Source organism: Gadus morhua, chromosome 14, assembly GCF_902167405.1.
Source record: "Gadus morhua chromosome 14, gadMor3.0, whole genome shotgun sequence".
Lineage (NCBI taxonomy): Eukaryota > Metazoa > Chordata > Actinopteri > Gadiformes > Gadidae > Gadus > Gadus morhua.
The window spans coordinates 6187117-6204616 of NC_044061.1; the positions used below are offsets into that span (position 1 = coordinate 6187117).

The window sequence follows — 17500 nt, forward strand, 5'->3', positions numbered from 1 at the left end:
CCCCCTCCAGCTCTGCATCCTTGTGGACAGTGTGGTGAAAGGCGACCGTTAATTTTTCTAATCTTATCTCCCCCTCAAGTCATATTTCTTGTGCAGCCGAACAGATCCTGGGCTCCGGTTCAGCCGCTTGAGGAACCGCGCTGCGCGTGCGATCGTTAACTGTGTTCTCCTCCCGAAACAACTGTACTATACTACACTATACTACACTACACTACACTACACTACACTACACTACACTATCCTACTCTATACTATACTATACTATACTATACTATACTATACTATACTATACTATACTGTACTGTACTTTGCTATACTCTAAACTACTGTATACTGTACTATATACTAAACTATACTCTATACTCCTCCATGCTGTACTATATACTGTACTGTAGTATATACTTTAACTATACTACTCTATGCTACTACATGCTCTACTATATACTTAACTATACTTTCTACTACGTGCTATACTATACTGCACTATATACTGGGCTATGGTACATTAAACTGCTCTACAATGTACAAAACACTACACTACTACACTTGACTAAACTGTATTATACTGTACTTTACTACACTACACTACTTTACTACACTGCACTAATCTAGTATATACTACTGTACAATGCTGTACCATTCTATGCTGATGTGCACTGTGCGTGGCCATGGATTTGAACTGTAATCGTTCTGTGAAGGCTGAAGATGCTGAATACACACACACACACACACACACACACACACACACACACACACACACACAAACCCACATGCGCGCGGACATGCACACGCATACACATACACATAACCACAACACCCCCATAGGCTTTCTGCCTCCACAGTCAAAGCTGGAGTCCACTCGGGGGCCAGAGCGTAGCGCAGCAGAGAAAGGCCATCAAAGTGTTCTGTGACAGTGGGGACAAAGAGCGCCTCACTTTCTCCATCAGGGGTAGGCAGTGGGCCTAAAGGAGTCCGTCTGGTCCTCCCCGGGACCCGGCCCAGTCACAGCTTGCCCTCGACGACCCCATGGCAACCACTTAATGCCACCAAACCGAAAATGCCATGTTTGTGTTTGTGCCAACCAGATATGTGTGTCTGTGTATGTGTTTGTGTGTGTTTGTGAGATGGATAATGTTTTTATTTTTTATGTTGATTTAGCATTTTTTTTTTGTATGGTATGTTGTATGTTGTTGTTGATGTTGATGTTTTTGCACTAATGTGAACGCAGGCATTTTGAACTTGGTGAATTGAGATCCTCCTGTTGTTGTTACTCTTTCAGGACAGACTTCTGCGTTCACAAGGATGAGCCCTGCGACACAGTCGGTGAGTTGCACGGTTATTCTCCTTTTCTGTCCTTCTCTATGGGCTGCAGACGTCTGTCACACGGCTGCTGCCTGACCTCCGCCTGCTGAATGTTGTAAACCTGTCACGTACTTATTCACACGCTCCATGTTTGCGAGCATTCAGTGTTTCAGAGACAATTGGTCCAACAGAACAACAACGACACATGCATGGACATTAGCTCTGACTTTGTGTAGCATGACCTTAACCATGAATCCATGTCTGAATTCATAACTTGTTTTTTAAGATTTAAAGTTGTTCTGATACTTCGTTCTTTACAGAAACATGATTCATACTTTGCCGACCTCCAACTAAGTTGCTAAAGGAAAATAATTTCAGTTCTACTCCACTCCCTGCTAACGCCGTTACTAGAGCAATCAGTCACCTAGTCACCCTGTGTTGTCTCTAGGAATGAGTCCCATCCTGCAACGCACGGCAAGGGCCTCGTGTGTGTGTGAGCCAATCAGAATCAGCAACCACGTGAATATCCCATGGTGCACCAGTCCACCTCGCTGTGGTTCTCAGCAGCCTAAGTGCTGTCAAAGTAGTGTTTGCTTTGTGTTTGTTAGTCTTAACTGAACCTTTAAAGGCTCGTGGCTCTGAGTGATGCCGTCCTCTGAGAACAGCTTCAGACGCACCCTGGCCTGTGGAAAAAAAGAAAACGTCTCGGCGGCCATCGCCACGGTAACGGCATCTCTCCGCTGAGCTCGTCGGAGGCCGCGCTGAGAAACGTCCAGAAGGCACAGTGTTATTTCAAGTGCGAGCGTGTATGCCCTCCAAGTCTAAATAGGTTCTGCTCTTGTTTCTTTACGCATGTACGCTTTTAATGTACCAGAAAACAAAACATTCCGTGGGTGCCGCTTCATACGAGGCCAATCCATCACGTTCATCCCATAACAACGGCCCGAAGAGGAATAACAGAGACAGACTTTTACAAAGCGTTACTGTTTTCTCTGCCTCCGGCTCTGGGTGGGGGTAAGACAGAGAGTTTCTGCCTTAGTGTCTCCTTACAAAAGCATTATCTGCAGTTTAAAACTAGTGTGGCGCTCTTGTGCTCCCAACATAAATAGCCGCTAAATGACCAATGTCTGTACAGAGATCAATGTGTTCTCATGTAGACCTGCCGGGTCTCTCTCTGTATCTCTGCTGTTTCTGCTCTGCTGTGGGCCGGGTAAGGGGTTTCGCTGTCCTCACATCATCCTTTGGTATGATGCTGCCCTGCCAAACGGCCGGAGCGGTCACCCGGGCCAACATGGTCCTGGGAACCGGTGTTATGTAACGAACAAGACTTCCCGGCTGCTGTTTTCGACCGAACGTGGAACTGAGGATTTCACCCCAGCTTCGTCTCTGTAGGCAGACATAAGTTGCCGGGGATGCAAACACACACACACGCACACACAGCAGGCACGCAAACACACACACACAAACACAAACATTACATTTTGACACTTTTGTCCAACGCAACTTACAAAATGTGCAATAAAAATTAGGTGCGGGAATCATGTACATCAAGTACATAAAACGATCAAATAAGGAAACTATTGTTAGTGCGACATAACCGAGACAAGAGATCTATACAGTTCTTAATGATCATTCCTTAAATAAATATGAAGGTTTTGATTTGTATTGTTATTTTAACACACTATATTTTTATCATACACACATACACACGTACACACACAAACTCCCCTAGAAAGGACTCCATATGTGTGGCCTGGTTCTCTCCCTTCTCCTTGTTTCCTTCCAAAGCATTAGAGAGCAGTCATGTCTTCTCTATATCATCTCAGCTCATAAAACAACAATCCCTGTGTGAGAGCTGGGGGCAGACAGCTCTGAAGGGGAGAGGAGATCCCCCTTCAGAGGCTTCGGCAGACGCAGAAGCCCTCCCAGAAACCTGGACGCATCCGCAAGAACAGGAACGCATGGCTCATCTCCTTTATCAGCTGGATCTTTCCACCTCACTTTGGTGTGTGTGTGTGTGCAATTGTGTGTACCTTTGAGAAGGATCAAGGGATGTCTGACTTCCTTTTCATCCAGGCATCCAGGAAGGAGCTGTGATTCAATCTTCTTATCAGACCAAACATGGGAGTGTGTTTGCGTGTCTGTTTGTGTGCCAGCACGCGTGTGTGCAGGTGTGTGTCTGTGTCTGTGTATGTTGTGTGTCTGCATGTGTGTGTGTGTGTGTGTGTGTGTGTGTGTGTGTGTGCATATGTAGATATACTCGCCCCTATACAAACAACATTCTCCTCTGCTTTTGTACTCGATGTTGTACTGGGATCATCCAATCTCAGTGGGTCGACTCCGCTCCTGGCCGTAGGTTAACGGCCAAACCCACATTCCCAGATCACTTCTCTCTGCTTGAACACTGTTTTCATCCATAATACCCTTCTTCTGGATGCACCAGTAGGGGTGGGCCGGCTCCCCGGGGGCCAGGGACCCCCCCAAGGACTGTGATTACGTCCACCCACTGTTTGTCCAACCCAGACCCCCTGCTGCAACCCATCTCAGACGGGCAGATTAGCTGCCCTGGCTGAGGCTGGCTGCCCCCGCTGCCGTCCCCATATCTCGGCCGGTGATTGTAAACCGTCTGCTCGGCAGGGTGGATTGATCTCCTCCAGCCCCAGCACCAGTCTCCCCTTAGGGGCCGTGACTCCGCTTTCTCTGATTTCTGTTGACCACATGGTTGATAAACTACCCCATACCGGACTCTGTGGTCTTCAGACACTTCCTCTTCCATTGGGAAAGCCAAGATGTGAACCACCGCCATGGGATTGTAATTGCACTTCCATTGAGGTCCAAGTGGTGTCGGCGTTTTGCATGTCCTTCTGATGGTCCCCCGAATACCCATCTCTGATTGGACCTGCTTTTCTCCGACTGATGGCGTCCTCTTCCTCAGCTCGCTCAGCCCGAGACGTTGTAGTTCTCGGTGGATTTTTAACATCGATGCAGACACTTGACGCATGCTTGTCTGTGTTACTGTTATAGGCTGTGTTTCTTTGCTCAGCTGTGTACTGTTACCAGCTTTATTACTCTCAGCAGCTGTGTTTGTGCTACAAGCTCTGTTACTGTTGTACGCTGCGTTCCTGTAATCAGCTTGTTACTATTATTAGCTGTTTACTGTGACCATCTGTGTGACTGTTATAAGCTGTGGTACTGTTACCCGCTATGCTACTTGCATTAGCTGTGTCACTGTGCTAATCTGTGTCAGTGTCATCAGCTAGGTAACTGTTATTAGCGTTGTCAGAGTCATCAGCTGGGACACTCTCATTAGCTGCGTTGCTCTAATCAGCTGTGTTACATCATGAGCCCGACCGGTACATGAGTGAGAGGGCTGTGCCCTCGTTCAGGCACCGTAATGCTCTCAGTGCACTGATCTGACCGATTACCGCCACCACAACACTCCTGCCCTTTGTTGTCAGAGCCAGGCCCCAGAGTGTGCGTGTGTGTGTGTGTGTGTGTGTGTGTCAGGGTCAGTGTGACTCTGTGTTTCTGTGTCTGAGAGAGTGTGAATGGGAATGTGTTTGTGGGTGAGTGTGAGCGTGTGTGTGTGAGCGTGTGTGTCTGTGTGTGAGTGCGTGACCCACTTTATGTTACACTATAATCACAGGGCTAGCCCATTGTGTGTGCCTCTCTCGCCCCCTTTCACCCCCCCCCCCCCCCCCCCCCCCCCCGCTCACTTGTCATCCCTCCTCTCAGATTCCCCCCCTCACACCTCGCGCTGACGGTGCGATCACTTTTGAAGACAAGGGTTTGTGTGTTTTCTTCTGCGTGCCTATGCTCAAACCTCGGCGCGGCGATGTGTAAACGGCCTGTTCCACTTCCTGCCTCTGTGTCGTTTATTAGCCCTGGGGGGAGGCTGGGAACTGGGGGGGGGGGGGGGGGGGGGGGGGGCAAGATGATTGAAGCCCGGACGCCACTTGATGCATGGTTGGCTTGATGGAGTGGGTCGCGGGGAGGAAGTTGATGATAGTGGCGGTGTGTCTGTGTGTTTTACTGCTCCGGTTCCAGAAACCTGTTAATTTATAGGCTGTGGCCTTGTGTGTGCATTTATGTGTGTGTTTGTGCAATTCTGCGTGAGTGTGCGTGTGTTTGTGTGTGTGCGTGCATGTGTGTGTGTGTGTGTGTGTGTGAGTACCCGCATGTCTGTGTTTGTGTGTGTGAGTGTGTGTGTTTGCTTTGCGCCAGCCGTTTCCTAAATCAGTTAACTTATCGTTTTTGGCCTGGTGTATACATGTGTGAGTGCTGTGCATATTCCGTGTGTCTGTGTCTGCATCTGTGTGTGTGTGTGTGTGTGTGTGTGTGTGTGTGTGTGTGTGTGTGTGTGTGTGTGTGTGTGTGTGTGTGTGTGTGTTGGTGATGGGTAGAGCGGCGATCGTGTGATAGCCGGGGTAGCGGTCAAGCCAGGGTCAAAAAGTATGTATCTGTGTGCGTGTGTGTGTGTGTGTGTGTGTGTGTGTGTGTGTGTGTGTCTGTGTGTGTGTGTGTGTCAGACCAAACAAAGCGTGTGTGTTTGTTTGGTCCTTGTGTGTTTGTTTGGCCACACACACACATAAGTTCTTCCTTATCTGGCCCAGGTCCGGCCTGGGTCGCTTGGGGTTGTGTGGTCAGCACTGGGGGGGGGGGATTTGGACACTCAATGGGGGAATGTTTCAAACGCTTCATAATGAGCGGCAGCAAACTGCGCTCCGCTCCTAGGCGGGGGGGGGGGGGGCCACAGCGCCTGTGAGTTTAGCCGCCCGTTGAGGCTTTGTTGCTCTTTTGACGCTGTCCGACTCAATGTGCCGCCAGCGATGTGACACCCGCCGCGGCTGTTTGATCCGCCCGGTGCGCCGCCCCGAAAAAATAACCACTGGAGGCTGAGTTTGAGCTCTGGTCGTTGCCCCCCCCCCCCCCCACCCCTCCCCTCCCCTCCTCTCCCCCCCATGCTAATGACCAGGATCCCCAGCCCACCACTGGAGGTTGAGTTTGAGCTGTGGTCGTTCCCCCCCGCCCCCCCACCCTCCTGTCCCCGCCTGCTAATGATGAACAGGACCCACGGTCCAACCCTGGAGCTTCGTCCTCACAAGTGCTTTCCCCTGGTCCAGGCTTCGGAAGGTGCAAACAAATATAAAACAGACATCATGTATGACATCACCATCAGCCGCCCCAAGCACCCCAAGGCCTTTTTTGTATAATTTCTTCGTATTCATTCCGACGCGCAGTGAGAGGCAAATCGTGATGATCCGATAGGCTAGCGGTCCCTTAACATCTAATGTCTAATGCCACAGCTGGTGCTGCTATACTGCTCTTCGATAGCATCGAGTCAGCTGGTAACCTGCTTAGTTCGATTGGCCTTTTGAGGGTTATTCTTTGAGTTGCGGTCGCTGGGATTCAAGTGGGCCAGATGATGCTGGCTATGGTGTTGACACCAGACCATGTATGGGTAAAAGTCAGTCTGAATTATCGTCTCTTTCTCGCTACAATTATCTTTTTTCAAGCTGCCACAATTTCGGACAGACTGAAATATGTCCTGAATTACTGAAAACAAAAGACGCATGAAAAAGAAAAGGACAATAATAATAATAATAGTAATTTGGTGAATCCGTTTTGTACGAACCCGGCGTGAATTCTTTCCTATCATTCTAGCAGATGATGGACGTCATACCCCTGTAATTGCAGCCCCTGAGCGAAAGTGGGGGTTGCTTGAAAAAACGTTGCAAACCTTTCGAAGATTAGGAGGTGGAGGAGGGGGGGGGGAGAGAGAAGGAGGGGAAATGAAAAACTCTCAACATGTAAGAATCCAGGCCAACATCTGTTTTTATCGCCCCGAGATGTTTCCAGTGAGGAACGGCTTTGTGTCAAACCCAATCCAGTGCAAAAGCAGCCATATTTTGATTTCGCTAAATAGATTCAGTAGAAGTACGGCCAGCTTAGCAGTAAAGACCCCTGGCTGAGTACTCAGGTTGGGTCTGTGTGTGTCTGTGTGTGTGTGTTTCTGCACACGGGGGTGTGTGTGCATTCATAATTGATTGTGGAGTGTAGGGAGGCCAAAGCACTATGAGTAATATGTCATTTGGAATCATGACTTACTGCTATTGCGTCCCCCTTGATTACTAAACATGTCAGACCCAAAACCTTCTGTGTGTCTGCACAGAGACTTATCGCCACCATGCAGAAGTATTCACAGTATTCCCCGAAAGTGCAGATGTGGATGTAGCCGGAGACTTTAAGTATGGAGACCTTTTAAATAATTTACAATACAATACGATACTGTCAAACACAATTAGGGGACACTAGCTGGCCCAGGGACAAGCCCTTACAAGATTGAGCTTGGAAAATTGAGCGAGGCTTCGAAGACACACAAACAGCATTGTCGTCAGCATCTCCCAGCTTATTGTCCATTGTCCGCAAAAGCTTTCATTCACCCGTGCCAAAGAGTATCATCGGAACTCCCAGCTGCTCCTCTGCGTTACCTCCCCTCCCTCAAACCCACCTCTTCCCCCGAGCCGCATCGCTTTTCAAAACAGAGCAAATTAGCCTCGGTTTCCACTTCCTATGCCCCCCTCACGTCGCGATCGCTCCCACGTTTTTTCGCCGACCGAGGCCAAAGCGGCGGTGTCTGCCGTCTTCACGGGGGGGGGGGGGGGGAGAACGTGGCCCCCGGCTGGGGCGCTGGTGATGGGGCCCTGTTCCCGTGTCAGGGATATCTCTCAGGCCTCTGGTGTTTCCAGAGAGCCTCCCTGGCGCGCCTCCAGCTCGCAGACACAAAGCAGGTGTGTGCTGACTCACGGCGGGGCCGCTGCAGTGATGTCAGCACGCCTGGCCCGCGCGGCTGATTGACTGCTGCTTTTTTTTTTTCCCCTTCGCATCCTTTGGCCGCTCGCGGATAATCAAGACAGGGGTCTGTGCTTTTTTTGCTCTTTGTTTGTTGTTGTTTTGTTTTTGTTTTGTAATCAGTGTCATGGCACCGTGCAGCTTACAGCAGCAGTCCACAGTTTGCAGAAATCCGATTGGATGTTCTTTTGTTCTACAGGCTGTAGGTAATTCGGACCAGAGACGCAAATCGGCAGGGACCTCACAATACGATATAAGAACGATTTTCTTGAGTGCCGGTTAAATAAGTATTGCAATTATGTGCGTATTGCAATATTTCAATATTGCGACACGACATTTGCTTTCTTTTACCACTTGAAGTTGATTTAGTGTTGTCTATGATGTTGCTGTTCAGGTTCTTCAGCTCCAGATGTGTCCACTTTGGTTTTTTAATTGACCAAGGCCGAACGGAACACGTAGTTGCAATTGACATCTTGCCAATACACTATAGCGCCCTCTGTTGGAGGATGTACATTCATTTCCTCTCACTAAGATAACAGGTTTATGGTTTGATTTTCTTAAACACCGAAATAGTTTTCGTCAACCAGATGACGTGAGTATCACGGAAGCAAAGTACACTCACCTGAATCAATTATTCCTACTATTACTACTAATATTACAACTACTACTACGACTACTGCTACTACGACTAGTACCCCACCAATACCAATTATTCAGTGTTGCACAAAAGTCTCATGGTTATGGGTGAAGGTTGTTGCTGTTCGCCATGTGTACCTGCACTAATCCCTGAGCAAGATGCCCTTAACCCTACCAGCTCAATAACGACATGGATCCAAGACAAGCCCTTGTAAATCACTCTCGATAAAAGACCCTCCTAAACGGCTCAATAGTTAAACAGCAAATAGCACTGCTACTACTAACACTACCAGGGCTAACAATAAATAATAAGTTATTCTAACACCAGCTGTGTGTCTCCTATTGACATCGCCTGGCTGCACCAGATGGCCCGTGTGGAGAATCAAATCAGTTTTCTTTGTTGGTACTGGAAGTGAAGGAAGGGAAGGGCCAAAACACTAACTGTGAACTGTCATTTTCTCTCTCGGCTTGTGGCAGGGATCGCTTACCTGGGAGGGGTGTGCAGTGCCAAGAGGAAGTGTGTGTTAGCTGAGGATAACGGACTCAACTTGGCTTTCACCATCGCCCACGAGCTGGGTCACAAGTAAGGCTCTGGGCCAGCGCTGCTCTCTATGAATCTGTCTCTCTCTCTCTCCCTTTCTTTCTCGCTGCCTCTGTTCATCACAGTGTACCTAATAGTGTATATGAAGGTGTATATTACGGTGTATATAGCCGTGTATATAACCGTGTATTGAACTGTAATAGTGTATCTAATTGTGTATATAACAGTGTGTATAACAGTGTTTATTATGGTTTCTTCAGCATTTTAGGTCAGATGTTTTTTTCCGTCAAGTTTATTTTGCTCTTGTGGGTGGAAGTGTCTTTGGAACGTGAGGATTGGTGTGCAAATTTACTCATTGCACTTTACACTTATTACGACACTTTCCCGAAGAATTACCTTCATCAGAGCGCTCGCTTCGAAGATATCCTATGTCGTAGAATGGCTGACAACCGTTGGATTAGCGTTCAGCTTCTGAACATCCAGCATGAAATTAAAACAAACATTTGCGGGAAGATTAAAATAAACAATTGTGGGGGAAATTAAAATAAACATTTGTGGGAAATGGGAAGATAACTTCCATTGGTGCTGGAAACTTGTTTTACTTCGTTGAATACAATGTGTGGTGCAGCAGAGATGGTTTCCTTGGTTCATTGGGGTCATTGGTCTGGTCTGTAAGTAAACTGCTGCAGAAGTACCTGTGGTCTGTACTTATCCAGAAATTCATCTTTACTGCAAACCCGGTGGGTCTGACCTGCAAGCAATCTTGGCAGGTTGTCCCCATTTTGAATTTGAAGGTGTCTCTTCGACACAGGGGGGGCTGTGTCTCCAGAGCTGACGTTGTCTGTGCATGTCACACAGTCAATACCTATAGCTACTAGGTATGGCTCTTTTGCATGGCAATAAATACGAAGGGAGTCGAACACATGTCGTTCATTTGGGAAGTCATTCTTAGTGGAGCCGGCAGTCTTAAAACGTTGTCGCTCAGAAGTAACAGAAACAATGTGTTGTCTTTTCATGCAGAATAAATATTTAATAACAACACAGAACAATCGTTTATGTTGTTCCGAGCGGTTAAGCAAAGCTAAAAAATTAGATCGGAAACAATAGTGGATCTGTTCGAAGCGAACCGACATCGTCAATGTCCTGCTAAAGATAATGAGAAAAGACACGGTCAGTGTTTCTGACGCCAATAGCATGCCGTATTACCAGAGACAACAGATTGTTGATTTGAATGAATATGATTTGATCCTTCAGAATTTGATTCGATTGTGCAAAATGGACAAAAAGTTTTTTAGCAGCCGTAAACTAGTACTAATAGTATTAGTGTGTGACGATGTGCAATAAACATTGTCTCTGTTGCCAAGTTTTGGAAAATGCTGTCATTTGGCAATACAAAGCAAGCCCAATTTTTTTTTTTTAAAAGCCTTCTGGCTGTCAAGAATGTAATCTCTCTCTCTCTCTCTCTCTCTCTCTCTCTCTCTCTCTCTCTCTCTCTCTCTCTCTCTCTCTCTCTCCTCTCTCTCTCTCTCTTTCTCTCTCTCTCTCACTCTCTCCCTCTCTCTCTCTGGTGCTACCATTTTCGTCCTGTTTAGACGGATTAGATGATATTACAGTCGATTTCATTCAATCACATTAGAGTAAACTCTGTTGTGTTAGAAAGTCCTGATTTGTGGGCTATTTTCCGATGAGCAAATCGTAAAACAATACTACTTGTTATGCAAGCATTACAGATGTGCAAATGAAGCAAGACATTTAGAAACATAAAATCCATTTTAACGATGAACACATTGGACCGATCCCTGTTGTTTCAACTCTGACCGACGAATCAACCTCGGCCAGGAATCCACCTAAAGTGCTCCTAAGTCCTTATTTACTCCTGCCCTGAGCTTTAATAAGGTGCATCCTAATCTAATCTCATGTTCCGCTAAAGTAGGCCACTCAACACACTGCTCTCACTAACACAGTACGCTAAATAAAGCCAAAGACATGCCTCACACACAGTACACCTACATATCGTTGGCCTCATAGCATAATTGCCTAAGTCATATTTTAAACTTCATCATGAATTTTGGATTAAAAATGCTGAATATATGACTTAAGTAGATAGTGAATATGGAATGTGAAAATAACTTTGATTGGCTTCTGGTATAGCCAATGAGGCACAGTGAATCAGCAGCATTGGGAGAGTACAGTTAGGTTCCATATCACAATTTGGCCAAAATATGCAATTATGCTATGATGCTACATAAATACATATTTTCAATAATTACAGGCTAATGAAAGTATGTATCGGGCCCAGATGTTGACACTTTCATGCTTTACTTGTTTAGCCCTGGTACAGCCAGGCAGACAATAGAGGAGGTGTTGATCCCAGTGCATTATTTTATGGCTCAGCCACACAGTGTGAGTGTGCCAGAATCACCTTTACACAGGCTTTGTGGTCAGCGCCAGTTCCCTCTGGGACTCTCCGGCCCGGCCTCAGCCAGCCAGACATCTCTCCCCAGCCCAGTGGGCTAGTAAGGGGATAAGCTGGCGTCGGAGTGGGCCTCTGTGTATACCGATGCCCAGGTATTGTGTAGGTGTGTCTTTGTGTGTGTGTTTGCGTGTTTGTGTGGTCGTGCGCTCTCACAACGGTTTCAGGGATAACTTCTCAGCCAGGTTGGATATTTTGTGAAAAGCGCTGATGTTCCTGTACACTGCTCTGAGTTACAGTACACTACAGTGATTGCACTAGAGACATGCAATGCTGTGCAGTTGAGTGCAGTTTAATGCCATCGGTGTTAACTTCTGATAAATGATCATATATAGGTGAATTGTCCCTCTGTGCATTTCTGTGCATTTAGTGGATGGTGATAAATACTATCGTACAATTGTTGAAATGCAGTTACTTTTTAATGCCAGAATACGTTTTACTGTATCCTTGGTGAATAACCGACGACCCCTGGCTGGGCAGAGTGTCTTTAATGATGATCCATGTCAATGAGTTTCACACTCCACCTGACTGTGGTCACCTATGGTGCCTCGCTGCTTCTCAACGCTTCCCTAAAGGCTGCTCTCCCTCCTGTTATTACTTACAAATGACTCGCTGCACACACGCTATGATTTTCAGTTCCAGCTCCGGCTCCTAGGCGTGTTCTAATACGTTCTCGGCCCGCTGTGGCGTGCTGTTTTTAGGGGTATTTTTTGTGTTTTTCCCCTGGTGGTTCCCGGTGCTGCTGTGCTGTCTTCTTGAACGGCCCGGATGTGTCTTTTAAGTTTATTCGGGGGTCTGATAAACACTAGAATGTACAGCTCATATTGCTTCTTGTGCTGAGGTAACTGGGATGGGGTTGTGGTCATGTTCTGCAGCTTGTGAAGGATTCTGTTCAAAAGTTCACAGACACATACAGGCGCACACACACACACACACACACACACACACACACACACACACACACACACACACACACACCACACACACAACACACACACACACACACACACACACACACACACACACACACACACACACACACACACCCTTTTTAGAAGTGTCCATTGACACAGGTTTTTGTGTTATTGTTGAAATGGGTAAAGAAAAGGAAAGTGTGCGAGTCTGATAATTTATTAGGCCCTGACTCACTGTTCAAACCAGGCTTTTGTTTTTCATTTGCAAATGTAGGTCACGTCTTCAAGAGAAAAGCTGTAACTTTTCCTGCAGTCTTCCCTATTTCAATATGTGTCCCTCTGTCATAATCTCTCTCTCTCCCTCTTTCTTTCTCTCTCTCTCGCTCACTCTCTCTCCATCCGTCTTCCTCGCTCATCCAACCGTTATCTATGTTTCTTTCCTTTATTTTATATATTTTTCTTTTTCTCTCTCTCTATCTCTCTCTCTCTGTCTCTCTCTCTCTCTGTCTCTCTCTCTCTCTCTCCATCTCTCTGTCTCTCTCTCTTGCTCTTTCTGTCTCTCTCTCTCTCTCTCTCTCTCTCTCTCTCTCTCTCTCTCTCTCTCTCTCTCTCTCTCTGCCGCTGCATTCACACGCTCCTCGTGGTCTCGTTCCCCAACTGAGGGAGTCGTCCTTCCGACGTCTGTGTGGTTTTGAGCTTTTAACTCGGAGACCTGGAAACAACACACTACAAGTATAAAATAGATGACTTGTATGATACCGCTCAGAGCGTTTTAACAACACGTTGATAGCTGTTTCCGACAAGGCAGAACAAATTAAATAGGTCAGGCGAAGGATTGTTTTGAGGGTCGATGCAACTAAATAACTTTTCAAACTTTTCTAGGTCACTCTAAGTGAAGAGAAACTAGCGGTTTCAACCTAATACAGCAACTAAACATTGGCTTTCCTCTTCCATGTGATGTATGACATCACAAGTCTGCATCATGCAACAACATTTTTTGGCCGAGTTCCTGAATTGTTGTACCGATTTAAGTGGGCGTTCATGAGAATTATCCCAGGCAGGGATTCATTTTTCAGATTATTTCCGACGCCACATGAATGCAACATTCCTCTATCACACACACACACTGTCACAGACACACACACACACACGCAGACGCACACACACACACACACACACACACACACACACACACACACACACACACACACACACACACACACACACACACACACACACACACACACACACACACACACACACACACACGCACACAGACACACATGCTGGGTGAGATATACTTTCCTGTGGAAGCTGTCCTCGGGCTGCTTCTCTCCTTGGCCAATACGTTACAGCTGTGGCTGAAGGGAAATGTTCAACATGGTCTGGGCCTTTTGTTGTGTCGCTGGAAGATTGTTCAGAGTGTTCACTTATGTTCATATTTTATGGTTTTTCCACCTATTTAAAGGTGTCAGAGAAAAATGCCGTACTATAACATGAAATTACTGCTTTGAAAGGTTGATCTTTATGTCAGACGTTACTGTACAATGCATGCTTGTCAAGTTGATGTTGCATATTTTGTGTCGTGTAATGTGTATGAACGGAGTATTTTGTCTGTCTGTCTCTCTCTCTCTCTCTCTCTCTCTCTCTCTCTCTCTCTCTCTCTCTCTCTCTCTCTCTCTCTCTCTCTCTCTCTCTCTCTCTCTCTCTCTCTCCCTCAGCATGGGAATGAGCCACGATGACGACCATGCCACCTGCACTGGTCACTCCCACATCATGTCAGGCGAGTGGGTGAAAGGTCGTAACCCCAGCGACCTCTCCTGGTCCTCCTGCAGCCGTGACGACCTGGAGAAGTTCCTCAGGTTGTTTTCGCATTCTTCTTTTCTTTTTCTGTTGTTTTGTGCTCTCTGTCATGCAAGTCACTTTGTAACACACACACACACACACACACGCACACGCACACGCGCACACACACGCGCACACACACGCACCAGCACACGCATAGCCTCAGATTGCGTCTCTTGGTCCTAGTGGAGTGAGGCCTGTGCATGCAGAGTTGCTACAGTCTACAGTGGCCGGTTTAACTGCATCATGATGTGAAAGCGAATGGAAACTCTTAAGTCACTCTCAGGCTGGCCTGCCAACCGCCGGGCTCCTTCAGCCTCTGATTGGAATCCAGCGCTGCTTGCCGGTGCAGAACAGTGAATATGACTGCATTGCGCAGAGGGAACACAGCCTACAGGAACGATACTGTGTAGTCGGATGCATTAGCGCTCGACGCAGACCTCCAGTGGAACGGTGAACTGAAAGCTTGCGTCTGAGGTTTCGGAGGTGATTCCTCCTATATTACGGTGTAGTTGTCACCTGGGTGACCGTTAAAGCACAAAGCTGGGAAACGAATCAACAGAAATGTATAGGAATCGTACTTCATAGTTGATGACTCTGTTGTGTAATATTTAATATTAGTTGTTCACTTTACTTGTGACAGATGAATGCTTTGAACATGCATACACGTATCTGTTAATGCATTTTTTTTTTTTACCGAACTGTTCCCTCCTTACTGCCTTCCATTGGTCCTTCTCCCTGTATTTGACTCCAAACCCGACTGTCTCCTACAGACAGTCGTACTTCCCCTCTCTCTCGCTATCTGGCACTTGTCCCTCCATACTGCAGAGGAAGTCTGAGAAGCCATGACTTCACAATTTCCTGGCAACACGTGTCAATTTGGTCTTCACAAAGGCAAATGTAATACTGATGGTTTGCATGCAACACGTTGAAGCATTGACGTGCTTGTCCGTATGTGTGTATGTGTGTGTGTGTGTGTGTGTGTGTGTGTGTGTGTGTGTGTTTGCGCGTGTGTGTGTGTGTGTGTGAAAGGCAGGGAGGACATTAGTAGGGACAACATTGTGATATTAAGTCTGATAGAAAGGCTTCACAGACAGGGGAGTACATGAGAGGTTGGTTTCAAATAGTTTTGTGTTTCATTTCCAAGTAACTGAGCCGTTTATAAATACCGTTCCTACAGAGAGCTTCAAATCAAAATGAAAGATTCCGATTTTGTAGAAGAGAAGAGATTTTTAAGTTAAGTCTCACATTCCCAACGGGGCCAACCCAAGGTGTTGTACAAAGTCAATAAAGTATGTGTACACAACGGTATTGTAAAACAGGTCCACCTAATGGCAACTGTACAACTGATCTATCCAGCATACATCTAGGTGGACACGCCCACTTGTGATGTCACTAAGGTACAGGGACGGGCATTTTCAAACGGCATGTAATTGCTTATCACACAAACTCCCAGGCCCCGTCCACATGGAGCCGGAACAACGAAAACGATCCGGTTTTGTTTTATGTGGTTCAGGAATATCTCCGTAAAGACGGAGTCATTGCGAAAGCGCATCGAGCTGTAGAAACGCTGTAGCAAATATTCAAGGCGCTGGTTCTCCACAGAAAAAGGTGGAGCACATCAAACCTGCATGCATACAGCCTGCGCGCTGTATACAAACATTCACGAGGAGATTAAACCCTTTAAATTGAGCAGAAAATACTTTGTAATGTACAGTTAGTAATTAAATTGATCAAGGGGCTTTATTTAAAGCTACAAAAAGAATACAAATAAAATAATCAATGAAAAATTCAACGCAACTCTGACGTCCCCCAGGTGGTGGGGGGCTAGTGACGTCATCGTTTGCGTTTCAGGCGTCCACACGAATCCTAACACAAAACCGCATTGGTCCGGATAGATTTGAAACCACCTCCGAGGGTGGCTTCAGAAATGTGCGGTTTCTGGCACCGGATTCGCCGGCTCCGTCCGGCACTTAGTCCTTGAATGTACGTCCACGCCAAACCGTGCGAGGCAGCAGGGGGCCATGGTGGACAGGTGTAAACTGGTTGATATTAATGTGTTAATTAATTAATCAGCAACATATGTGGGGTAGTTTGCCCATTATATGAACAGATGCTTGCTTACCAGAGCGAAATGAATGAAGCCATGCGTGACTTAATGAGACAGCCTACACATACGGTCTGAAGATAGCATCGAGACGACGCACAGCTCACAAGTAGAGCTGTAGAGGCCCTTAAACATACTGATGTGTCTTATGTGAAATGAGACGCAAAAAAAACGAATCTCTTTTCACTTTGCTATTGCCCCCATCCTCACCAGGATAAACGGGGTAGGGATTGTATTTGGGCCATCCTTTTTGCCGCTACATTTCATCATTTAACCCATTTCTTATTTTTGTGCACCGAAACGCACATCCAGTCCAGCTGGATGTGGCTAGGGAGGACTCTCTACCTTGGTGCAGCTGTCGACCAGAAACACAGCCATACATCACACATAGGCACGCACGCCCGCCCGCATGCACACACGCCAACACACACACATGCACACACAACAAGGAACCAAGGCCACCTGTTGTTGCTCTGCCTTGCATCATGGTCGTACATCGACGGTCAATGGTGACCTGTTTTCCACATGCAGGCGGTAGGACTTTGAGCTGGGTCTCTTTTACACAAAATGTGCCCAACAATAAATCTTTTTGTGTTTGGGTGTGTCTGTGTGTGTGTGTTCATGAATGTGTTTGTGTGTGTGTCTGGGTGTGTCTGTGTGCGTGTTAATGAATGTGCTTGTGTGTGTATGTGTGTGTGTTTGTGTGTGTTTATGAATGTGCTTGTGTCTGTGTGTGTGTGTGTGAGTTCATGAATGTGCTTATGTGTGTGTGTGTGTGTGTTCGTGTGAGTGTGTGTGTGTGTGTGTGTGTATGTGTTCATGAATGTGCT

At 46.7% G+C, this 17500-nt stretch overlaps 1 protein-coding gene across 1 annotated transcript in view; it reads left to right on the forward strand.

The window, feature by feature from the left end:
• The window catches only part of adamts17 (ADAM metallopeptidase with thrombospondin type 1 motif, 17), a 62398-nt gene that overhangs the window by 20856 nt on the left and 24042 nt on the right, over nt 1-17500 (forward strand). Inside the window, exons 7-9 of the mRNA XM_030377463.1 lie at nt 1280-1323; nt 9268-9373; nt 14440-14580. Of these exons, the coding sequence (XP_030233323.1) occupies nt 1280-1323; nt 9268-9373; nt 14440-14580 (291 nt within the window). The remainder of the gene's footprint in view (nt 1-1279; nt 1324-9267; nt 9374-14439; nt 14581-17500) is intronic.